This window comes from Phycodurus eques, chromosome 13, assembly GCF_024500275.1.
Source record: "Phycodurus eques isolate BA_2022a chromosome 13, UOR_Pequ_1.1, whole genome shotgun sequence".
NCBI classification, from domain to species: Eukaryota; Metazoa; Chordata; class Actinopteri; order Syngnathiformes; family Syngnathidae; genus Phycodurus; species Phycodurus eques.
The window spans coordinates 25,165,247-25,190,869 of NC_084537.1; the positions used below are offsets into that span (position 1 = coordinate 25,165,247).

A 25,623-nucleotide genomic window follows, 5' to 3' on the forward strand; every position below is an offset into this window, starting at 1 on the left:
AGGAAGAAGCAAGTCAAGGATGGGGCCGAGTCCGAAGATTGTGCCAATGCGCCAAGTGACAGTTGCTCGCTAGACGACTTACTCCTCTTGCGGGGAGAGCAAAGAGAGCAAGGTCATTCGTCTCGACTTGAAGAACTCGAGGAGCTTTTAAATGCAACGCTGCTTGATCTATGAGAAAAGCATGGCAGGCGAGACGAAGAACGGCGGCGCTTCTGCGAGCGGCTGGAAAGAGCACAGCCGCACAAAGTTGCTGGTCGGGGTGGACCTCTTCTGCCTCTTCTTGGGTAAGACTCCGCTCGCGCAATTTGGAATTGCGCGTCGCGTGTCTCTGGAAGCGCTCGAGCCCAAATCCCTGAGGCGTTCGTCCACTCGTGGTCGCCGAGTGGCAAGTCTTTTTCAATACGCCAAAGGTTTGTCACGTATGCTGGCCTATGGGTTTTGGAGTTATCGTGCCCACCGTCTCAACAGTGAAACCGAATTCGACGGTGTCAAACGCGCGGGCCGGGGGCCGGCCGCGGCCCGCCGCATCGTTTTATGTGGACCACGAAAGCCGATTGTGCGTCGACTGACTTAGTTTCTCGTGAAAATACCAACATTGCAAATCGTCTTCGCTTGTAATAATGTTGCGATATTGCAAGCATTTTTGTTACTAATCCCCGCTTTAAAAGAAATGTGATAATAGTTGAACAAACTTTTTTTGAATTGACTTCAGATTTAAAAAAAAAAAAAAAAAAAAGATTTTAATTATACGAGGCGATCGTTCATTTACATGGGCTCCCTTCAAAGTCATAACGGCCTCCGCGGGAAGCCAACCACCACGTTGTGGCCCGCAACAAAGGCGAGTTTGACACCTGAGATGTTAATGCGTTGTTCACATCAAATTGTTATTGTCAGAGTGTTGGTCACGCTCGACCCGTCGCCCCCACAACGGCACGTTTAATACAGCCTCCAGTAGAGGTACTTGAGCATAAACCATCCCAGAAGGTTCCAAAATTGCCTTCATAAAACTAATATGGAGCTTTAAAGTTGCGAGGTTTATCGTGACACTTTTATGGGATGTCTTTTTGTTTTGTTTAGTTTTCCTCCCCAAGTGCTCACAGGATGACTCCTTAAAAGAAAGACTTGCTACGGTTCTTTCTTCGCCAAAGACCTGAACTGCAGCCCCGCTTTTCCTCGGGAGATCTCTGCGCCACTTCCCTCGATGCGCACATCTGGCATTCTACGTCTTGCTGTGTATTTGCGGAGTCGTGAAGGGAAGTGGCGCAAGGGTCAGACTGGAGCGTGATGTCAAGCAGCTGCAAACACGGGCTCATTAAGGTCGTCGCTGCGGCCGCGACGCTTCCGTTCGCTTGACGTCCTCTTGGAGGTGTGATCTATTTTTACTCGTTTAATTTCTGACCTCCGCTTTTGAATTCGATGTTTCAACTGGAGCGTTGTGCTCAACGCCGAGAGATACAAGTGCAACGGTTCCCTCAACGTACTGTGTTTAGCTCCTCTCTTTTTCCCTCTTTGTCTCCATGCGATTTCATGCGGGCATTTTTGGCTATTATTCATTGTTGTCCCAGCCTCCCAGGGTGACGCCAGTTGAAAACCTCTGCAGGAGAACATTGTTTTCGGCTCAGGACGCACCATAGTCCACAATAAGATAAAACCTAAGACTGCATGGGAAAACCATGGTACAACTATTGTTAAGACAATACGGCGATAGAGTTACGGTACGAACAATCTCGGCGTGTGTCCGGGGAGTGTAAATCTCCATGATTTGTGCTGTGTGAGCCCAACTCCCCACAGAGAAGCTTGTCAACAAACCAGCCGTGTTTTTTCTGGCGAGACGTGCGGTTTAAAGGGCCGCAACCACGGGGAGGAAATGGCGGGCCGGGACTGGTAATCGCCACTCCCTCAATTCTCACACACTCTGATTGCAGTTCTTGGATCGCTGCACTCGTAGCAGATCACCCGCTTCAGAACGTTGGCCGCCAGGAGAGAGCTGCTCTTATGACATTGGAGTTTCCCTCTGCGTCACGCAGTTGGATCTTGACCACTTTCTTTCAACACCACAGCAAGTGTCTTACAGTAAATCTTCAAACTCGCTAAGCTTTTGAATACCGTTTCTTATTTTGGTCTAAATCTGATCTCCCATGTCACCTACTAGCGATGGGCATTTGACTAAATTTGATTGATCCGTAAAGGGGAAAACAATCGATTTGATAGTTTCAAAATATTTAAGAATGAGATGGGAGGATCGACCGCTGAATGGTCTCCACTGAAGTTGCTTTGATGTCAGCATTTGTATTAAGCTGATTAATTAGCATAGTTTAACTTCCCTAAAATGACATTATTCGTATTGCTGTATGATTGTTATGAATTGGATTATTTTGTGTGTGTGTTTTCGCTGCAGTTGTTGTTGTTGTTGTTGTTAAAGTCCTCTCGCTTCTCCTCACGCGGGTCGCGGGCGTGCTGGAGCCTATCCCGGCCACCTTCGGGCGAGAGGCGGAGTACGCCCTGAACTGGTCGCCAGCCAATTGCAGGGCACCTAGAAACAAACAAACAAGCATTCGCGCTCACATTCACACCTACGGGAAATTTAGTGTCGTCAATCGACCTACCACGCATGTTTTTGGGATGTGGGAGGAAACCGGAGAAAAGCCACGCAGGCACGGGGAGAACATGCAAACTCCACACCGGCTCAGAACCGTGAGGCAGATGTGCTAACCGGTCCCCCACTCGGAGTCAATTGAATGCAAATAAATCCGACTTTCCCTGTGGCCCAGACGAGCTGTGAGCTACTACGTAAGTTGTAGCGTTGGACAGACAGGGAGCAGGTTGTGTGGGCCACACACACTCAAAATAACTGTGTGTGTGTGTCTATATACCACAAGTGCCTCAGACGTACACATTTCTGCTCCAGACAGCGAGGAATCCCTGCGCCTGGAAAATGTGTGTCTGTTTATTTGAATAGTCACACACCTTGGTATTTTGGCAAATCCTCCAAAATACGGAGCTACACGCTGGCATATACGGCAAACAGGAAAGTGTGAGGCATTAGAAGCACTATACAGATTTGGATGATTTCTCATTGAATTTAAATTAGCGATGGGAAGTAAGCAAGCAACTAAAATGACGCTTGATGTTAAGAACGTTTCGATTTTTTTTTGGGCTTGTCTGGGCTACTGCAAAAAAAAAAAAAAAAAAAAAAAACATTCTCGCCGACTGTTGTTGTCACTGGCAGGACGAGGACGGCCCGCCCCGCCCTCACCCCGGGAGCGGGAAGGGGGATGAGGGGAAAATCCCAAGATGCCGCACTCACTGCTGATGCAGCACTGTTCGGACGGACGGGGGGCTTCGCGGGGTGAAGAAAAATCCCCAGTTGAGGTTCTGGAGAACAGAAGCTCGCGCAGTCTCGGTGCGACTGGGTTTTTCGCGCTCGACCCCTTTTAGCTCGTTTAAAAGCGTTCGACGACAACCTGTTACATTATCCGTCTGTTTGACTCGCCCGTGACAAAATGTCTTGAGGTTTGTGTCGCGTTAGCGCTCGTGCCTTGTGGCCCGTCATGTTGTTCGTCCCCGCAGTTAGCGGGAGACCGTAACGACGACAAGCGTTTTCAAAGCGGATGGTCGGGTAATGTCAGCGCGGCGTGTTCCACGGGTCAGATCAAACGTCCAAAGTGTTGAGTGCGCTTGTGTATTTTTACAGTTGCAGAAATTCAAAAGACCGAGCAGATTCGGTGTTAAGCTCTCTGCCGGATAACGCTTGAGGAATGTGAATGAAAATAAAACTGTTAATCATCAAAATCTTGCCGAATGTGGAGGGAAGGCCGAAGCGCCGCAGTTCCCATCAGCCACTTCTCGAGCACAGTTGCAAGCCAGCTGGACCTTCAAAGGCGTGTGTGCGTGCGTGCGTGCGTGTTCAGGGGCTCCGAAACGCCAATGTGTGTTTGGCTTTGCTTTGACAGAATCATGCGCCCCCCATCACAGCTTCAGCCACGGGCAGCGCTGACCTCCCCACCGAGCGCTTTTAGACAGAGCGTGGATGTGTGGGCCTCACAGAGTGACTTGAAAGCGCCAGCGTCACGTTAAAGACCACATTGAAGGTGTTTTCCCAAATTTCAAAAGACCTCTCCTGGGGAAAGTCCTCACTCAGGTTTCAAAGTGGCTCCACGGCTGCCTTTCTGGAACTCGGAGGGGGGAAAAAAACGCTGCCCGGCCGATTCCCAAGTGCTCTGTTTGCTGTCAGCAGATAGATGAAGATATCAACTTGCCACTTGAGCTTACGTCAATAAAGGAATGAGACACTCCGCAGGCATCTTTAAAGTGGACGTTTTCAAGAGAAAAGAGATGCCCCCCCCCCCCCCCCCCCTCCGGTCATTGAACAAAAGCGTTTTCTCATTTTGAATCTTCATGTCCGCCTCGGATCATCTGCATAATCATCGCTGTTGTTTTCTTTCAAGGTCAAGGGATTTTCTTCGTCTGATATGATTAATTTTGAAAAGTGGATTTTCCTGTATAATGGTTCTCTGCGCCTTTCTGTTCCCGTGAGTGTATTTCAGTATTTCCGTGATGTACTGATGCAGATGTTCACTGTGTCGTTTGTCCAACTACGCAGTGATGCTTGTCGCTGTGTTTTTGCACAAATCTCCCTTGGCGCCTTACCAGAGAGGATTCTTCTGCAATGACAACAGCGTCAGTCTTCCCTATAAAAGCAGCACAGTGTCCAGCACAGTGCTGACAGCCGTGGGGGTCACTGTACCTGTGGTCTCAGTAAGTCGTGTTGTGCTGCAGCGGGAGAATGGGAGAACATGCGTCACGATGCTCTCAATTCAAACGTCGGCTTGTCTCACCTCAGTAAGACGCAGTTGATTTCAACAGACTCTGCTTTCGCACTGTTCCTTAGATCGGAACACTTGCCCGTTCTTTTCTAGTAGTAGCGCGCTAATCTGTTTCAATTTGTATTTCGTTTCGGTGCCATCGCGTACAGGTGACAGCAGGAAAACTGTGTCACAGGTGTAAAAATATTAACTATAATTGATGATCCCGACAGCAAGCAAACACAAATAAGCTAAAGAAGATGCAAAAAAGTAACGTCGTGCAGTTCAAACTGCAACTTTCAGGGTGTAATTTTCCTGAAGATGTTGATTTCACGTGATGTTAAAGGGTAAGTGATGTTGTTAGAATAGGAGCAGTCTGGAAGGAGAGGAAAAATCTGCAACGCAAGCGTTGTCGCAGATGCCTTCGTTGGGCGACCGTACATCCTCGAATCGACCCTTTCTCCAAATTTACGTCTGCGCAAACAATCGACTTTCATTTTGACATCCCAAAACGTGGATTAGCTTTCATGAATCCAGTGCTGATTCAATTGCCATCTACAATTTAAATACACCTTGAGAACCATTAGTTAACTGAAGGAAAAGGAACTTTGAGCAAAATTGACGAATGGCCAACATGAAGCAAATCGGGCAAAAAACGTTTTGTAATCAGCAGCTAAACAATTGAGAAAAAGAAAGTCCCGAGTCTCGCTGAATAGCAACATTTGTGATTCACCGCAACAAAGACGTGCGCTGTGGATTGGCCGCAAAATGGATTGAGCTCGTCCAGATGTTGTTCTCGTGTTGCCTCGTGACCTCTGTGATGTGCAGATCATTAACCCAGCTCCTCCGTCTCTCCCTCCCTCCCTCTGCTTTCTCCACGCGTCGCTCGCTGCATCTTCACAATAGCCGGCCTGCCTTTCTTGGTCATTGAGACCAGCGCTGTTCAGCCTTACCGTAGAGGGTTTTACTGCCACGATGAGTCCATCAAGTACCCGGCCAAAAATGGAGACACCATTAGCGATGGTGTGCTTAGCGCTGCTGGCATTCTTATCACCATCCTCTCTGTAAGTCCCCTCACTCACTAATGCCATGATCACCATCAGCTCTCAGCCACCCTCACTGCTACTAGCAACACCTACTGACAATTGTCTTCATTGCATTTGTGTGTTCAGAGTTGCTTGTCAAAATGGTTTTATCTCGAACCGTGTCCCAGCAAATACAATAAGTGCATATTCACAGCCGTGTGTCTCATTTCAGAGATAATTCGAGAGCAAAAGACTGGTTCGGTCATTTCTCAAGCAATTGCTGCTCTCGAGTCTGTGGGAATATCCAACCTAGTTGCCGTCAACATTCTACACCTTGAACATCTACAATCAAGGATTCAGCTCAAGTCAACATGCGTTCGTTCATATTTGGGGCATGCACGACAACTGTCTTTTTTTTCCCACTGATACCGAGAACTTGGTGCTTCTCCAAGCCCGTACCGATAACCGATATCATTTTTTGAATAGTTTATATCGAGGACTTTCAACAATTCAATTTCCCCTACTTACCTAGTTGTATTTTATATTAAACTGGTTGCATTAAGCATGCATTTTTATTCATCTGAAATATAATTCAAATTAAAATACTATTATACTAATATATCATCGTTTATTATCATATATCATATGTACACAATGTAATATCAAAAGAAAACTGCCTTTTTATAGTCACTTTACACAAGTACAAATGTACTTTGTTCTTGTGCAATCATTACTATGGTATTGAGAACTCAATGAACTTCTCAAATTTGAATAATACACAGGTTGAAATATTCACGTTTTTGTTTTTTTAAATGTCATTACAGGCGGTCATTCATGCTAATGTTAATTGAAAGACATTTGAATTTGTGGCGGGGGGGGGGGGGGGTGTTGCTGCCGACGCGCTTAGCATTCGTGGAGACGCGCTTGCGGCTTTCCTTGCCCAACGGAGGCGGGGCCAGCCTGCGTTTGGATGTTAATTCCATTTGTAGATGATCAAATGTATTGTCCAGTGAGCTGAAATTATAGAGGACGACGCATAGGAGAGCCGTTTGCAAGGGTTAGCAGTCGTTACCTTCCTTCGAGGTACGGCTCTCGTTACCGGCCCAGTTTCTTTTGGTATTGGACCGATGAGTGTGACATTCCTTTTTCCCCAATATCGGGCCGAGAGTTATCGTGCATCCCGAAATATTTTCCAGTAACATTCCAGTCCACGGCATTTTATTCAGCTTTTATTAGTGATGCGCCGAATTAAAAATTCTTGACCGAACCCAAAAACTGAAACTGAGCAACCGAAAATGCACTCGAGGGCCATTTTCGGCCGCCTAAATTTCGGTGCGTCACTAGCTTCTATATAGCTTTGGATGCCAGACTCAAACCACTGGAACTGGCCCCTCTCCGAATGATGACACTTTAATGCCGAAAACTAAAAAGTGTTATTCCTTTACAGAAAGTGAAGAACAGGGACTATTGGGCTAAGTCAAGTTTATTCAGCTAGCGCGTAATCACAAAAGAGTCTCAAAGGGCTTCACAGTTGACAAAAATCAACGGCATCCCCTGGTTTGGACACTTCCATCCAGGTAAGCAAAACTCGGGGAAAACCCTTTTGAGTTAAGAACAAAGGAAGAGATAACAGATGGAGGGATGCCTCCTCCGCGATGACCAGGCTGAAATGAAAGATGAGCTGGCAACATTTATTACTGTACATGGGTGGCAAAGATTGAATCAACGCAACTGGACTGCTCTTGTTTGTTGAAGATGTTTCACCGTTAATCCAAAAGGCTTCTTCAAATCCAGATTTTAGGTGTAGAGTCCCTCAATTTGTGCCTCAGTGGGTGTGTCAACAATAGAACGTTGTCGTCGTTGTTGTTGTTGTTGATGAAGGGGCAGCAAAACAGGCCAAAATCCAGATGTCGGCAGTTGCATAGTACTGTAGCAGTGGCTGTGGCTGTGACAAAAATGTCAGGAAATAAAAAGTGTCTGTATTTACAGTAGCTTTCCAGTGGATCACTGGACTAATATTTGGTTGTTGGACCACGATTTCTGAGAACTGCTTCACAACTGTATTGCATGGGGTCAACCAATTCCAGCCTTCAAATTCAGTTTTCTTCACATTCTGGAAAGAAATAACACTTTTTGATTTTGAAATGGAACATGGAGTGTTCCCAATGCATTTTTTGTTTATGGAAATAAGAACTGTAACAATTTTGAGCTGAACTCACATTTTTAAACACACTCTGTTATGCGACTCACAACCGTACATACAGTCGGAGGCTCGACGCGGATTCGACTACTTGTACTATAACCGCAGAGGTTCTTCATAGTGAGAGGCAGTTGCGGGGATATGTAATTACGGTTGACGCAATAGTTGCTCAGTTGGCTACTGTAATTGTCGGTCTGAAATTGTGGCAAACACCCCAAACAAGAACACTCGAATTCTCTGATATCTCATTTTCCCCCAGCGCGCCGTAACTGTTTGTATAACTTTTCCTTTTGTGAAGAGTGTGTTCTGACCTTCCTTTGTGCTGTCCGAACCAGGAAACCCCGACTTTTAAGTCAGTCGTCGTATTTGCTACAGATGACGAGAGGCCACATCCTTCATAAATGCATGCGTGTCATTTTTAGATAAAAAGGAAAAGAGCGCAGTTTTCTTTGAGAAGTTCAGGACCTTTTAGAAAAGCCTCAAATCGGCATCTCGGCCCGGTGATTGTCTTGGCGCTTTCAGCGGCACGTTTATTATTTGTTCACGCGAGGGCGGCCAGATGAGATTTCTTCCTCTTTCCCGTAGCCCGGCTCTAAAGGCTTGGATGGTGGAAACAACACTATCGGCCTGTCGATTCCCCTCGAGGGCGAACCCTCGGCAAAGTGTTTCCCAGAACGAGACTTATTTCCGCACCCTGGTCAAGAATGTCTGATGAAACCAAGATACTAACACGAAAACGCTGCGACGTGCCCCGTGAAACCGGAGCTCTTGGCGAGCGACGGCAAAGACAAGCGCGGCCCCGATGAGCGCCTGCTGGAGTCTGCCCTCCAAAATCCGAGCCGTTGCCGAGCTCAGCGTTTCTGATGATTAGAAGCAGCGGTGCCTCCCCCACTTCCTCCCGCCCATCTTTCACTCCCACTCCACTGCTCATTCCTCCTCAGAGTTCCTTTCTTACTCCCTATTGTTTGTGTATATATATATATATGTATATATTTTTTGGTTTTTGTTTTTTTTGCTCTTTTCACATTCTCCTGTCTCCTTCCCTGTCGCTCGTAGCACCAATCCAACATCCATCATCGCTCCGAGTCTGCCTGCACTTTCGCTTGTGTGACTGGAAGACAAAAGCATCCGCGTGGGGTCGGGAAGTGTTATTGAGCTTGAACAGCCGTTGTGAGTTAAAACTATCCCCCGCCCACCCCAAGTCCGTCTAACGTGTCTATCGTCACTTCGAGACAGACGCTTATTTACTCTCGTACAAACGCTGTAGGTAAACGTAGGTGTGCCCGCCGCATTGTCGACATGCTTTCTCCGGCTTAAAATTGCGCGAAGAAACACACATTCAAACAGAAAGTTGCCTCTTTTCAGACCTCTGGGAGAAAGAATTCTAGTCGAATTGTCGACATGAGGAAAGCAGATTGAGCATAATCTCAATCCTGGACAATTTTCCCCTGTCGGAATAATAGAAATAATCTGTTCCAGGGTCAAATCTGCCATGATCCAAACTTTGAACGAGACCAGCAGTATTTCTTAACTGTCATACAAGTGTAAAAAAATGTCCTGTAAATAGTTAAACAGTAAACCACTTTATCTTGACTAGCAATTGAAAAGGTGCAATATGAAGGATGTGCCTCACTCATCTCGCATTTAACATTCTTCATTTCTTAAACAAGCGTACAAGTGATGAATGACTGGTAAGAGTAAAACGTTAAAACACTCAACCTTGACTTCGATAACAAGTGACGATGCCAAGTGTGAGTCTAACAATGAAACTTCAGTCATTTCTTCATCTGTCTCGTCGTCTTTTGAAGCTGCTGAAAGTGCGTCCTCCAACAATTGCTTCTACATTTCTCACAACTGCCACGACATATTAACATCGTCCCGTAATACTATCAGTGGGGAAATTCTTGTCCAAAAAAAATTACTGGACAGTACAAAGGAGATCAGTGATGAGATTCGTGTGCTCCGCGTCCCCAAATAATAACAACATTTGACCTGTGCCGTCAGATCGTCATTGGAGAGAGCTACAGGATCTACTTCCTCAACGAGGGATCGAAATCATTTGTGGGGAATCCCTACATTTCCGCCCTGTACAAGCAGGTGGGCGTGTTCGTTTTCGGCTGCGCCATCAGTCAGTCTTTCACCGACATCGCCAAAGTGTCGGTGGGCCGCCTGCGACCCCATTTTCTCGACGTGTGCAAGCCCGACTTCACCACTATCAACTGTTCCCTGGGCTACATCGCCGACTACCAGTGTCAGGGGCCCGAGAGCCGAGTCCAGGAGGCCAGGTATTGTCATCGCTGCTAATTCGAGCTCGCACTCGCTATGTAAATCCCCTTTCGCCATTCGCAATTACAGTAACCAATGAATAGCGAATCACAATCAAATCGTGACTACTATACTATTCCTCAATAAAGCCACGCCATTGTCCAGCAAATGAAAAATCCAATTTGATGATTTAAAAACTATCTACAGTATATTCCCCTCCCCTGGTTAAGTCCCGGTCGCAGATTTTGTCACAACGGCATAAAGATATTACACTGACGCATTTTGGCAACAGCTTTTTCCGTGCCAAAATGCTTCTTTTTAGTTTAAAACCCTCGCAGCATCCTGGCCGTGGTCGGTTACACACCGGTCTCGCTGTGCCGTAAAATGTATAAATCCATGCTGGCTGGCAACATCTGCTTCTATTACTGCCAGCTAGTTAGCTGAGCAGCCAGTTAGCGGTAGCTGGCTAGCTCTCATAAGTCATCTGCCACGATGTGTTGAAGGAATCTTGGACAACTTTATCCCATTCATCTGCCGCGTTCGCAGTCTGTCGTCAACATCCGAGCGGCTCCTCAAAGGTCCGTGCCATTGGACGATTTCGCGGAGATTATCGTCTCGGGGTTGAGAACGGCTCCGTGATCCGTTTGATTGGCCGGTACCGGCGACAACGGCGCGGCAAGTCAAACCGGCGGCGGTTGTAAACAAAGGGATTTCTCAGCATCGCAGCTCTCGTCAGAATAAAATACGTAGCTACTTCAATTTGTTTTCATCCAAATGCAAAATGTACGATTCAGGATTTGTTTTTTCGAGCAAACTCCCGAGTGAATCCGAATTAGCGGCCGTCTGTTCGTAGCGCTACTACTAATGTGATGGTCTAAAATGGGGCACCTGAGTTTGTATCGACTGAAGCGGACTTGATCATTTTCTCCTCAGGAAGTCGTTTTTCTCTGGACACGCTTCCTTCTCCATGTACACCATGCTTTATCTGGTGGTGAGTTACTTCTTTCTTTTCAGCTTCTCGTCATTTACCATTGATTTGGCACGAAAATGATGTTAAATACTTATCGAATGACTCTTCAATAACGTCGCGTGTACAGTTTTACCTGCAGTCTCGTTTCACCTGGCACGGAGCCCGATTGCTGCGCCCGCTGACCCAGTTCACCCTCGTCATGATGTCCTTCTACACGGGCTTGTCCCGCGTCTCGGATCACAAGCATCACCCCACTGATGTCCTGGCGGGTTTCCTTCAGGGCGCGCTGGTGGCCTACTGCATTGTGAGTGGCTGCAACATCACTGACAATCTGCTTGTCTCCAGTTGTACATTTAGCGCTACAATATACAATATTGTTGAAGTTTTGAAAAAGAATGCTATCGACTGTGTGGTGGCGCACGGATTATGGAACTTCTCGGGTGCTTTTCATACTGCTTTGAATGAACACATTTCTCGTGCACTGCAAAAATGCAAAATCTTATTTCGAGTCAAAAATATCTTGCCCTACTTTTTTGAAGACAGTTTTGACTTTTTTCTACATTTTTACCAAGACAAAAAGAATAAATGTCCTGGTTGTTTTGTTTTTTTGCTTTTTACTCGTTTTGAGGTCGTATTGTCTCGTGCGCTGTGACAGTTTTTGAGAGCAAGGCCCGTATATGGCCCTCGGCCTTGAATTTCAGAAGCAACCATTTGTACTCATTTACAAGAACGTCCATTACTAAGAACTAACATTGAAAAATGGTGGTTTTAACTAGACACAGAGATACTTATTGTTGTATGTATACAGTAATACAATTTTACAAAATGGGATGAACTGTCCAAGACTGAGAATGTGACTTTTTTTTTTTTTTTTGTCAGAACCAACAGGTAAATAGCCAAAATAGAAACCTTTAAAAAGTGAGAATCTCATTGGAAGAAAAATGTTTCAACACTTTTTGGTCGTTAGCATAACAACAAATAGCTTGACAAGAGTATGCACTCGGGATATGCATTTACTTGAAATGTCGCTGCCTCTCCTGGTTGCACCCAAATAACATGATCAACAATCAGTTACGCACAATCATCACAATTCCAAACTCTCCGTTAATTGACGAATCGGTTAGTATGTCCATCCTTAGTGTACACATAAATGAGAAAGCGGAAGCGTTCTAAAGCAACGCCATTCCCGACACCGTGTGGATGCGTGATCAAAATAATAAGACAAAAATGTATTTATGTCCTCCCCAGGCGTTCTTTGTATCAGACTTGTTCAAGGCCAAAGGGAGACGTTGCGCCTTATCGTCGACTCCCGTGAAAAAAGAGCTCGTTCCTCCGGCGGACATCAGAGAGAGGAGCAATCATCTCATCGTGGCGTAGCATGCGCTGCAAACTGACCATGTAGAAATCACTACCACAGACACTGGCCCAACAAACTGCAACTGAATGAACTCCGAGCGTGGAGGAAGCAGACAAATTAGACATCTTGGAAGGTTTCCAAAGATGAGGAAAGGCTGCGTTTATATTAAAAAAAAAAACCCCAAAAAAACAACGTTAAAAAGTGCGGAAACGGGCGTGTGTTTCCTGGGTCTCGCTCGAAAATTCCACGACGCAAGCGAGAAGACTGTTGGGCCTCCTGGCTCGCGAACGGCCACGAGCGCGGCTGACGAAGAGCAGCTGCGTCCAGCGGGGGCGCAATTATCCTGCCGCCCGCTCGCCGTGTGGCTCGTGCAAATGTAAAAACAAATTCCTTGATTGGAGGAAGGATGATGTATCACTTTCTTTTCTTCTCATCTTTTTTTTTATTGTCGATATACTAATTGTAAAGGAATGTTTGACGTCAAGCACTATTTTAGCTCAACTCATTATTGGCTGTTACCACTTGTGAAGCTTTTGCAAAGCTTTGTAAGCATTGTTGTATGTAATGTTGATTTCAAAAGTGCACATGTGTTGCAGTAGGCGAAAGGTATGTGCTTGCATGTTAGACGTGGGCCTCGTTCTGCTGGTTAGGACGAGGCCCCGCTGAGCCATTTAATGAAATGACCGTCACTTATGTGAACCAGACGTGTGCGTGTGTGTGTGTGTGTGTGTGTGTGCGTGTGCGCGTGCGCGTGAGTTTGGGTGGATGCACATGCTTCTGTCTCCGTGTGGTGTCTATTTGGGTCATTTACATATATTTTGATCAATAACAGTTAAGAAAAATCTATTCTAGCTGTTGTTGTTTTTTTATGGCATCTTGGTTTTCTGTGGGTAAATGTCTCCCATGATGAAACAGCGAACGCTTAAAGTCCTATTTTCCAAAACTTGTTGAAGAAATGTCATTAGCATCTTCAGGGGGGGAAAAAAATCATGAAAGTTCATTTGGGACACCTAATGGGGTAAACATTTTGGCGTTAAGCATTTGAAGAATATTTAAAATAGGTTTTTCTTGGAAACAATTATGACCTTTTGATGGGTAACAGCTGTCAATCATTCAAATACTCATATCAGTAAAATGAATTGATTTTCAAAAGAAAATTCGGAGGGCTTTACCGTCTTTCCTGGTATTGATCAAATGCTAATAAAATGACCCAAATGTATTTTAGCGTTTGGAGCCTTCCAATGTGCCTCTCTGTGCGACCAGAGACGGAACACCTGCCGGTGGAGACGAAAACTGTAGAAAACAAGCGTAATATGGACCAATCCAAGTGATGATTCACATTGCTGATAAACTCCTGTGACCACATACTGTATCTATCTGACACGGGCCTTATGTACTTACTGTTTTGAAGAACAAAAGGTACCAAAGCACAAGTTGACAAAACAGAAACCTTTGAATGGATTTGGCACATTGTAAAGCACCTTGTAAAGCGTTTCAGCTCGTGAGTTTTTACACATTTCAACGGGTTTACATGCTCTTTTTGATAGGAAATAATACTCTGAACCACTCACTGCAAGCTTCATCTTAGTTCACGTGTGAAGAGCCATTTCCTTTCACAATTGTCTTGAAAACATATCTCGCAGAAGTACTAGGGCCCGATCGATATGAATTTTTTGAGGCCGATACCGATCCTGATATTCGGCAGAACAAAATTCCGATAACCGATTAATCGGCCGATTATTTGGAAAAACTTTTTTTTTTTTTTATTAAAAATATACACACTTAGTGCTTTCAACATTAAAGACATGAATTACAGGCAGAACAATACTTTGTCTTTACTTTTGCAACAGAGAATTGCTGATTTTTGTTCATTTGAATGTATTTCTCTTTCTCTTATTTTGTAAATGTGTTTTTTTTTCAATCGGCCAATTTCTTTTTGTTGGTTTTTTTTTTTGCTGATATGAAAAGGGCTCATATTAACCGGTCGGGCCCTAGTATATACAGTGTATTACTACACATTGTATCATATGTGTATGTGTGTCTGTTGTGGAAACGCCCACTAGGACTTTGTGTCTGCACCTGTGTAAATGTTCGACATGCTGCTTGAGGAGGCGACCGTCATTGTGAATATTGAGGGCTACAAAAAAAACACAAAAAAGCTTCAGTACATTTCTGTTTAAAGTGCCTTTCAGTATTTTTGTACTGCCAATGTTGAAATGTCGACACTGAAGGATGTAAAAGTGTCTTGAATAAAACACAAATCTCAAAAGCTGTTTTCATTATTTTGAACACGAGATGCCTCAAGTGGTGGACAAAGAATGCGCGGCCTTTCAGCGGCCCGCCGACGACTTTGCGTGTGATGGCGAGATCGGGGCGTGGGTCGATGGTCGACTTCCGTGCTTCCTGTGGGGAAATAGTGCACATTCCAGACTGTGAAACGTCTCCCCAATGGCCTTCTGGAATAATATCGCGTCTGCATAGCAGCTATGTCAACGTGGCTGCGCACTTTTACTCAGGAGATAACAGTACTTGCTAACGTGTGTGCTCCACTGTAGAACCCTTCAGGTTGTAACCAGGTCTTCTGCGCCCGCGGTGTTTGGAACCTGCACGTCGTTCGTGTGACGTGGCGAGCTGACGGCTCATTCTGCACATTGCTCGCGAGCAGATTAAGTGTTGATTAGTTTAATAAGCCGCAAAGTGTGCTTGGTGTGCTGTGACTTAGCCTACTTGAGGTGAGAGCTGACTTGTATTTGAGCACGATAGCATGTGCAGGGTGCTCGAGTGGACAAATTCAGGCGTCACGTCCTCTCGCTGGAATTGAACACGAGGTGTGTCAGAAAGGTTCCGGGACTGTGTCACAATGCTACATTTCAAACCCAAATTATGAATTTTCCCTTCGGTTTGGGCCAGACACTCAAGCAGCAGGTCTACAAAGACATCCTGCAGCGTTTGCTTCGTTCAGTGTGCAAGAAGAGGCGAGAGTCGTGGCGGAACGTGGACACCATCGAGACGGCCGTGACGTCGGAGTTGCGGAGGATCCAGAGGCGGATCCAGAATTTTTTCACAAAAACCAATCGTCGACGGGGGACGGTGCCGATCGAACGTTTGGCTCCCCGAAAGCCAATCGACGACAACCGGGGCTTGAATTTTTAACACCACGCACGAGGGGGGCGGTCGCCCTTTCGACCCAAGGCCACCCCCTGGCTCCGGCCCTGGGAGAATCCTTCCATGGGTGCATGAAAGTGTGGCAGAGAAGACTCCGGTCCTGGAACTTTGCTGACACACGTCATCACGAAGACAGGTTCTTTAACACCTAAATTCCACATCACGCAGGCCTGGCACGTTTGTCAACCACTTCTGACCGGCTCCGTGAAGCCAAGTTTTTTTCAAAGATTAAATTCTCATTTGCAGTGTACGCGACCACACGCGGCGTCCATTTGAAGCAGTTTTCCGGTTTTGCACATGTTCAGCTGGACCTGCTGGGGCTTTCTTGATCTTAAATACTTTCAACTCTAATAACGGGATTCTTTTCATGTGGTTGGAGTGGGAGAAACTGACTGTTGTTTTAATTGTTCCCACCAGTTAAAACCCGATTAATGATTCACAATCGGCGCGTCACAAGCAATTAGATGACTCAACTATTTTGATATTGTCATCAAACAAACTCATTAGACTTGAATGTGTTTTTCCAGAAGTGGTGTGGAAATGATAAAAGTATGTGTACAACACACTTCACATTTTGAGGAAAGTGCAATAATTGGACCTTCTTTGGTGTTCGATCACTATGTCAGAAAGTTTGGCCGATGGAGTCAACTTGAAGCCAGTCACAGGATTTAATGTCACGGATTTGTTCTCGCCCGGACGGACGGATGCCGAGAGGAAGCGGGCCGCACCCGCCAGATGCCCTTAGTGATAAGCGACCTCGTTACAGCTCCCTCGCAGAGAACCACGATGATGGCCGGCTCCCACGTAGAGCTTCGCACTTAAAGCCGTGCTAAGCTCCGGCACTTTTTCCACGTTCTTTTTAATCCATCACGCAGCAGGATTTGCAACTTGAGTACTGCGCTACATCATACTGAGAGCTGTCGGTAGTACGCAGCGTTTCCCAACTTTGATTGACCCGAGGCACATTTCCATTCGACAAATCTCGCGGCAAGCGTCAAGTTGTTAATGCCACAACCTGCTATTGACTGTCGGAGCCTGTCCCGCGAGCTTCGCAGCGCCTTTGTAAACACCAGATAACAGGAATAGGGACCGTCCGCGGTATGCAAACTTTTGTTCTTCAGTGTCTTTGTTCGTTTTTCAGTCATTCCATTGTCAGACCTCAGGGGAGGAGAGGACCGCAACTCCGATTAGCCGGTAAAGAAATCAGAGACATGTTCAAAAGGAGGCCATATCAATATTTCAATCGAACTTCGTAGTGTTCTTTCTTCAATTGAGGAGCCCTTACACACGTGATATTGTGTCGCATGTTTGCCCTCAGCATGCTCCACGAATAACCTCCCTCCCAAATTCCACAAGCTCTTTTCCTGAATTCAGAATATGTGGAGCCCAATACAGGATATCATCTGGAGCAGTTCAGAATCATTATGCATATACAGTAGCTCGTGGAACTCCGCAGATAATTGGCGCCCATTATAAAAACGATATACTATGTATATATACGATCATTTTTTTTTAACCTAAACAATTCGGAATGAGCGGGGAGAAATCGCTGCTAAGCGTTTTCGGAATTGGTCCACCCCCCCGCAAGAAAAAAGAAAAAAGAAAGAAATCAGCGAATAGGGGAATCCGTGGGTGCCGAACCGCAAATATGCCGCGGGCCGCTATAACATAACAACAATAACAAAAAAAAACAAGAACATTCAAAACAACTACAATTGATCAGACTCACCAGAATCTCTGCTGATTAAACGCATGTGCGTAAGCAGTGCAGCCAAGAGAAATGAAGAGAATAGACCGTTAGGAATAAATGAATAGAATTTTGTGGAACAAATATTCCAATTTTGTTTGTAGATGTAGGTCAGTGCTTTTTGCTAGCGGCTGACCGGGGCCAGCCGAGAAGGCCTCGCTGGCCCGGATCGGCCGCCGCTCGGTAGGACATATTCCGACATGATACGATATGAAGGTTGCGGGTTGAATTCCCGGCTTCCTCGTGGCCAATGCGAAGTGACCTTGAGCCTTCAGTCGCACTGAAGCGACTGAGCTGCTGCTTTCCTTTCACGGCTCGCCATCCGTCTTCAGAAGCGCTTGTGCACCCGGCCTCCATCCCGGCTGACGTTGAGCGAGAGGCGGGGTACCCATCCCGATGTTTCGGAGACAATGGGTTTAATTCTACGAGAAACACGCTGCCAGAGTAAGGACTTTTTGCATGTTTAGATTTGTTTGTTTTTTCTATTCAATTTCACTGTTGCAGTCGACCTCCTGAATGGCCCCAATCTTGCTCTCGTGTTTCTGTTTAAAGGGAAACTGCACACCCAAAAACCCTATCGCCCCCAAAAATGTGCCCCCCGCCCCCATTCTATTGGCATGATTTCCAACCCCAAATCCCAGAGCCGCTTTTATTTTTCTCTCTCTGCTGAGGAATTTTGAAGAAATGACCTCCATATGTGCTTGAAGGAGCCCCATGGGAAGAGCGCCAAGAAGAATATAGTGCTGACGGAACACAAACATTGACTTCATCAAACATGGAGCTCTGATGCTCTCCATATGCTCACCTGGCACGGCAACATTTTGTCCTTATCTTCCTGTAGCACATGTTTTGGGCTTGCGATTATCTATCAAATTACACGGAAGCGTGTGACCAACGTTTTGGGCCATTTGAATTTCTGGACAATTTGATGAATGGATTGATCCTAAATGCAGACTCAAGTCAGTGACATGAAAGCGCTTTACACAACTAGCGTCTATTTGTGCGGTATGGAAAGCGATGTTGAGCATTTATTCACTGTCTTTAATATCGCCGTATACTGTATGAACTCTTCCGTGCTAGTTCAAAAGACGAAGAATCGAAGGTCGACAATTTCCTCCAACTGGCTTCGGTAACGGAACAAGAGAATGTATGCCTGCGAATACTGCTGCGCTCTGTTGGTGTGTGGTGCTGCTCATGTGTTAACGTGGCAGTTGTTTGAAGGTTTGCAATTAGCATAATCTGAATGATCATTTCCGTTCGCCAGTAGATGGCGTTTCTCATTTTACGGGGCGATTCAAAAAGAATGCGCCAAAATCAGCACGCGATAGTTCAAAAAGGAAAAACAATGGGAAACTCCAGCTTGGACACATATGTCGTACATACGTTCAAGTTGTTACTTCGTGTCACTTCAAGCGGACATCGTCAAGCCGAGATGGCAATTCTTCCCAAACGCCCCGCAGGGTGCCGCGCTCCACCGTGTTGATTGCAGCTGTTATTCCATCTTTCACGCCATCGATATTTGCTGGAAGTGGTGGAACATAAACGTTGTCTTTAACACAGCCCCACAAGAAAAAGTCTCAAAGCAGGCTGCACCGCGACAATGCCATTTGTTTCCGCAAACTCAAGCACACAAAACGCTTTCTGCTGAGGAGTCGCCATGTCGAGTGTTAAAAAAAAACAACGTAATTTTTGGACAATTGAACGGTGTCAGAGGAGTACGTCACCACAGCGGTGACGTTGACACCCACTCAAACTTGGATAACTCCCCTATCAAATGACCACTGATTCAGTCCATTACAACGCTTTTAAACTTAACAAATGCGTAATGATTTTGACGTATTCTTTTTGAATCACCCTGTATAATAACGTTAAGCAAGCGGATTTTCGTGAGACAGAATTATATGGTCTGGTTGTTGAACATTTTGGGTGAGGTGAAAACCCGTTTTCACACGGTCTCGATATTGTGCCCTTTCCCCGATCTCGGCTGGGCTGGGCCGGAACGTAACCCCTTCCATAAAGCGGGCTTCACTGTATAGCGTCCCCGAATGCTGCGCCCACTGAGCGCATATGTAAGTAAGTGAGGGCTCGGTGTGTGTTTTTGTGACACACGGCCGAAAAAGAGAAGAAAAGGCAGAAAAGACTCGAGTGATTAACTTCTCATCTCAGGTACCGCTGGACCGGACCCCGTGTTGCCTTTGGACGACCGCCAGACGCCTTTTGATTGTTGTTCGCCTGATTGTTGTGACACGAGCGCTCGACAGGCGCTGACTTGTGACCTTTCCGCCGATGAATATACGTCGGCCAAAGATCGCTTACGACGCAGCCTGAGGGGAAAAAAAAAACAAAGAAATCACCCAATCAAGCGCGGCACTATTTCACCTGATCATTAATATGTCTCCTCCGTCACGGTTGACCTCCACCGTCGTGGCGTGCGTGCGTCACCGGAAGAGGGGGAGGCGGCGGGCTCTGCCGCTATCTAGAAGGTTCCGAGCTGTGCTCCTCCGAGCGCCGGCTGACAGGCTGTCAGTGGTTTGTGTCTCCTGGTCGTCTCTATCGCGAACGACGTGACACGCTCGGAGAACGTGAGGGGGAGAGAACTTCGAATATTTGGCAAGAGAACGCCTCAAGTTGCAGGAGGGGGGCTATTGTGTTGCATTCCATTTGGATCCATTCGTCAGCTGTTGGAAAGCTTTCCCGTTTGTGTGCGCACAAGGAAAGTATACACACTTCAAAACGGGGAGGTGGCAAAACTATTTGGCAAAAACCGCAGCACCGTCGACTCACTCACGCACGTCATAATCACAAGGCCTGAATCGCAAGACAAACAAAAAGGTTTCCTGTGCCCTTTGCTTAAAAAATTTTAAAAAAAACAACAACTTGAAAGTTTTATCATCCCTGCATGCTTGTGTTTCGCTTCTAGCAGATTCACATATTCAAAGTTTTCTTTTGGGAACCTTGCGTTGGCGCCATCTTGTGGCATGTTGGTGCCAAGGAATTATAACAACAACAACAACAAGAAGAAGAAGAAGAGGAATATAATGCTTTACACTTATATATCACCTTTCAAAGCACCCAAAGGCTTTACAATTGCACACATTATTCATTGACTCCACAGTCACGCCTGGTGGTGGTAAGCTACTTGTGTAGCCGCAGCTGCCCTACAGGGGGCAGTGTGACAGAAGCGTGGCTGCCATGCTGCGCCCACGGCCACCGCCAAACATCCAACCGCATTCGCTCATGGGCAACGTGGGTTAAATATCTTGCCCAGGGACGTGACGACGACGTGCTTTACGGTACAACGCGACCTCCGTTTGCCCTCCGCGCCACGCCGCCCGATTATGTTGAAGTGAGTTGAGGAGCTTACTATAGTAGCATCCAGGGCTTGACATTAATACCCGACAAATGCGGGTGAATTTCAGCAGTGGCAGGTACCTTTGGCGGCTTTCGTTTCATGTCAATTAAATTCAGTTCAGTACGCCCCCTCCCCCCTTTGACGAATGTATTACAGTCGAAAGTCATTCCCTCAGCACGCCGCCCCGCCTTTGGCAAATGTATATCGATCGGAAATAGATTGCTTCGGCCCAAACAACACTGCCCTTGTGCAAAACCTAGCAACGTCTTCCAAAATCTGTAAATGTAAAATATTGTGACATCATTCCCAAAACATAACTCCAAAATACATTTTGTCTTGTAGACAAAGATTTGTAGTGTGAGCTGCAGCTCACGTGGAACTTCTCACTCCAGCCGACATGTTTGAACTCTGACTGCCGCGCACATGATTCCAGAGTCTTTTTACATTTCAAGTACAAATTTCAACAACAAACAACGCCGTCCCAGAAAAGATGACTTCTTAATATGGGGCAGCTTATCGTATAGAAAGTAAACAGAAGGACTAAAAGGTTTAGAAAATGTGGGTGAGGGAGGGTGGGCGGGTGGGTGTGGGTACGCGGTTCTTCCTGCCCCTCAAAGATGTAAACAGACGCTGCAGCAATGACTGGTCGTTCCTTCGGGCACCGGGAGGAAACTCCTGTTGTACGTCTCAACAATAATGTTCCCTGGGGTTATTTATTCCGGAATGTTCATGGGTTTAGGATCGAGTGCCCCCGTGGCCTCTGCTTCACGCTCCTTTGGGTTTTCCGCAAAACGCGGCCGTGCCGCGGCAAAGATCCATGCGACAGGAAGCTTTCCGTGCTGCCGTGCGCTGCCAAACGCACTTTCATGTGTTCTCATTTTTGGAGTCATTGAAAGAAATTGAAGGTTTGCCTTTTGTACACTGTAACTAAAGTACTATGCTCCGGGACCTTTGCTTTATGTCAAGTAAACATAAGACAGTCATGGATGTTTATGGGCTTGTCTCCGTACATATGAGAGTCATTAGCTTCTCACTAACTTCATCTCTTTGGAGGGTCTTAAATGGAAACAGATGCACCCAACGACATCATTGTCTTACTAGAAACTCGTGAGTAATTTGTCATTGTTCTCTCTAATGCGAACGACCTTTCTCCACTGTTCTCAAGCATTTTGCGTGAGAAGCAAATGTGCGTGGAAACGTCTGAGCGATTTGGCCACATTCTTCTTTGGGGACGTTTGGGCCGAGAGTCGAACTGTGCGGCCAAATGCCGGGATTGCTCTCCCTTCGCTGGGGGGCTGCGGCAGAGCGTGTCAAGACAGAAGATTTCCCCCCCTTGAGTACACGTACATGCGCATTCGTGCATTCTGTCCATCTCTCTGTCTGGCGAACAAAACCTTGACAATTGTAACGCATCATATCATTTCATATCTTGACAGTGCTCAGTCGGTTTCCGCTTGCCAAATTGTGAGCCCGCTATTCATTAACTGTGAAGTCACTCGAAAGGGCCTCTAGCGTCAAGATGGCCTACATTTGATTACAATTACTGCTTTATGTATTTTTTGCTGAAGAAAATGAAACTGGCAGTCAATTCCAATCATATGAATGTGTTTTGGGAGAGACTGGCAACGCTACACGACGTGTATTCCGAGACCGCCGCATCCCGCCTTTCGCCATCACTGGGCTTTATCTTGTCAAATCAAACACTGTCGGGAAAACGTGTCACCTTTCACCACAACCGGATACAACCGTTACCGTGGCGACAACAAATTGTGTCAAACAATGGCTCTTCGCAGGAATGCTGGGGGAAAAAAAAGAACAAAAAGAGGATAGAAACGTTGGTGTCACGTTTTGGGCTGTCCATTTAAGAAGGGCTTGAGGTATGTTCACGTAGTTTTGATACGAAGCAGGCAACAAAACGTTATGTAGCCAAGCAAGCTAGCGCCAGCACTAACGTCGGTACGTAAACATGCCGACATTCATGTCTAAAGCTTCGGTAAACTGGTTTGTGCGCGTGAACAAATGTTGACAGCGGTGATCAAGTATGTAGACATCGGCAAGCAAGGACCGATGTGCTGCCATCCTATTGGTCGACATCAAGGTGCGCTGTTGGTGAGTTGCCGTTGATATGTCACACTACACGGAAGATATCCCGAAATATCCAACATGCCAAACATTTCATTCTGGCGTCATAGGGCCAAATCGTTGTTCGCGGATTATGCCGCTCCACAAGAAATGTCGTCATTCCCGACAAAATATGCCGTGCCCGATCTGGGAAATCGCCCGCGATAGCTGCGGTCGCGTGATGCCACAGACTGGGGGGGAAAAAAACAACAAAAAAAGTCTTTAAGATCACAAAAGCAAACGCCTGTGTTACGTCCAAGGTCTTGGAGCCATGACTGATTCAAAAAACGATTAGCTGACTAATACAGTGGGTACAGAAAGTATTCAGAAACCCCTTAAATTTGTCCGTCTTTTATCTTGCAGCCATTTGTTAAAATCATGCAACTTCCTTTTTTCCACATTAATGTACACACAGCACCCCGTATTGACAGGGGGGGAACAGAATTGTTGACATTTTTTGCAGATGTATTAAAAAAAGAAAAACTGAATATCTCACACAGCCATAAGTATTCAGAGCCTTTGCTCAGTATTTAGTAAAGCACCCTTTGAGCTAATACCGTCACCCGTGTTTTTGGGAATGATGCAACAGGTTTTTCACACCTGGATTCGGGGATCCTCGGCCGTTCCTCCTCGCAGATCCTCTCCAGTTCTGTCAGGTTGGATGGTGAACGTTGGTGGGCAGCCGTTTTCAGCTCTTTCCAGAGATGCTCAATTGGGTTTAAGTCAGGGCTCCGGCTGGGCCGTTCAAAAACAGTCACGGAGTTGTTCTGAAGCCACTCCTCCGGTAAGAATTCGGGTCAAACTATAGCTGAAAATCAAAAATCAAGCCTAAAATTACAACTGAATCTATTTTGGAGGGCGGGGGTGATTTCTTCAGCAGACATGGTTTTGTTCACAACATTAGAGAGGTCCTTTAAGAGTTTATAATCATTTTATTTAGGATTTAGGATCATTGTTGACTTATTTGCAACAATCAATGAGTAAGCTTTTCGCAAGGGCACCCCGACCGTTAAATGTCACCGTGATGTTTCTTGTCAACGTGCTCAATTTGTACGTGATATTTGGCGCGTAGGGCTGCACGGTGGCTGACTGGCTAGCACGTCTGCCTCACAGTTCTGAGGTTGCGGGTTGGAATCCGCCCTCGCCTGTGTGGAGTTTCCATGTTCTCCGCACTCCTGCGTGGCTTTTCTCTGGGCACTCCGGTTTCCTCCCACATTCCCGAGTGAGGAAAAGCGGTTCGGAAAATGGATGGATGGCTGTTTTGTGCATTTGTTTGCGCCGTTTGCATAAGTCCGGGAGTTTGGCACCTGGAATTGGGCAGAACAGCTGCCCAAATAAGCACCGACCTTCTTTACGATGACCCGTAAATCATTTGTAACTACACAGACAGATGCCGTTAAATATTATATGTTCATAATGAAGGCCTTTCCACAACCTGCAGGTTTTTTTGTTTGTTTTTTTCAATAATTTGAAATGTTTGCTCAGGTTTATGATTTCCCTCAAACTGGAAGTTAGGCACGTTGGCTCGTAAAAGACATAATTCTCCGTGTGTGCCGCATTTTTTATGATGACCCATTTTCTCATGTAAGACTGACCTCAGAGTCATTGCCTTCCTCCCCAGTTCATTTAGACCTCCCCCTCCCCCCTCCCCAATCCAAGCAAATTACAGCATTCTGTCAAATTTGCTTTCTGATTATATTGTAGAACCTCTCGACTGCAATCACGTACAGTGGTCAAAAAGATGTGGAACTAATAGTTCCGTACCTCCCGTAAAATGGCAGTACCTCTTTTTTTTTTTTTGTGGAGGGCATGAGTCATGGTGTTGACCCAAGCTCAGTTTTCAGGGTTGCTCAGAGTTGGACTGCAACGACGGTGCAACCTAATCTCTGCTGGAGCCCATAAATCCAATCCCAGAGGTGAAAAACAAAATCAGGCTTGATCGTTCGACCCTGAGCGTCGTCTCACACCTGTGTACATAAAATGTCTCATGACTGCTGCCACCTACCGGCCAAATTATGAAAGATGATCTTTCATTCGTTGCGGTGATTTGTTTTGTGTGTTTTTTTTTTTTTTTTTTTTGGTTTGTTTTTTGAACTGGTGCTTTTAGTATACTGTTATTGATCCAGCTGTTGTTATGCCCATTGTTCTCTCTCATCCTCTTGATATTTAATTGTTTCCTGCCAGGTTCAATCATTGTTGATCAATATTGTGAGAAAACTTTCCCACAGCCAGTGCCTTCACATCGATAAATATCATTGTTAATAATAACATATGATCAAATTTGTTAGTCCATAAGTTTGTATCAAACTGGTAGCCCTTCGCGTGAACCAGAGCTCTCAGTTTCACAAACGTTTGGTGAGTAATCGTTGATGTTAACGTTAAGTATGCAGGTCGAGCTTGCAGCAGTTTGTCCGAGTGGGATACCGCAATGTTTGTCTCCCTCTGCCGGCGCATATATTTTGCTTCGACAATGTTTCGTTAGATTGCAGACGCCTATACTACCGTTGGAGGAGCATCGTGATGTTCGTATGTATAATTTCCCGAGGTTGAAGTATTTCCCATGTTTTTGAATTCCCGTTTTTCAGTTTCATCCTCAAGCGCGGCCTTTTGTGTTCT

At 45.9% G+C, this 25,623-nt stretch overlaps 1 protein-coding gene and 1 long non-coding RNA gene across 5 annotated transcripts; one reads left to right on the forward strand and one right to left on the reverse strand.

Moving 5' to 3' along the window:
• Window positions 1-14,874, forward strand: LOC133411833 (phospholipid phosphatase 3-like). 4 transcript variants are annotated; one of them, XM_061694552.1, is made up of 7 exons: window positions 235-284; window positions 1,926-4,532; window positions 4,654-4,758; window positions 10,035-10,315; window positions 11,229-11,286; window positions 11,393-11,569; window positions 12,514-14,874. In XM_061694552.1, exons 2-7 carry the CDS (start codon window positions 4,473-4,475, stop codon window positions 12,640-12,642), a joined length of 810 nt encoding a protein of 269 aa, XP_061550536.1. In that variant the 5' UTR covers window positions 235-284; window positions 1,926-4,472; the 3' UTR covers window positions 12,643-14,874. The 4 variants fall into 4 exon arrangements, with proteins under 4 accessions (XP_061550535.1, XP_061550533.1, XP_061550537.1 ...); XM_061694551.1 differs by lacking the exon at window positions 1,926-4,532 and having other exon boundaries at window positions 1-284; window positions 4,604-4,758; XM_061694549.1 differs by lacking the exons at window positions 1,926-4,532; window positions 4,654-4,758 and adding an exon at window positions 5,712-5,869 and having other exon boundaries at window positions 1-284.
• Window positions 14,388-20,195, reverse strand: LOC133411835 (uncharacterized). Its single transcript, XR_009769700.1, has 3 exons — window positions 19,914-20,195; window positions 18,918-19,056; window positions 14,388-15,025 (listed from the first exon to the last, which is right to left on the reverse strand). It is a non-coding gene; the product is annotated as an uncharacterized LOC133411835 (long non-coding RNA).
• Between the last annotated feature and the right edge of the window lie 5,428 nt (window positions 20,196-25,623).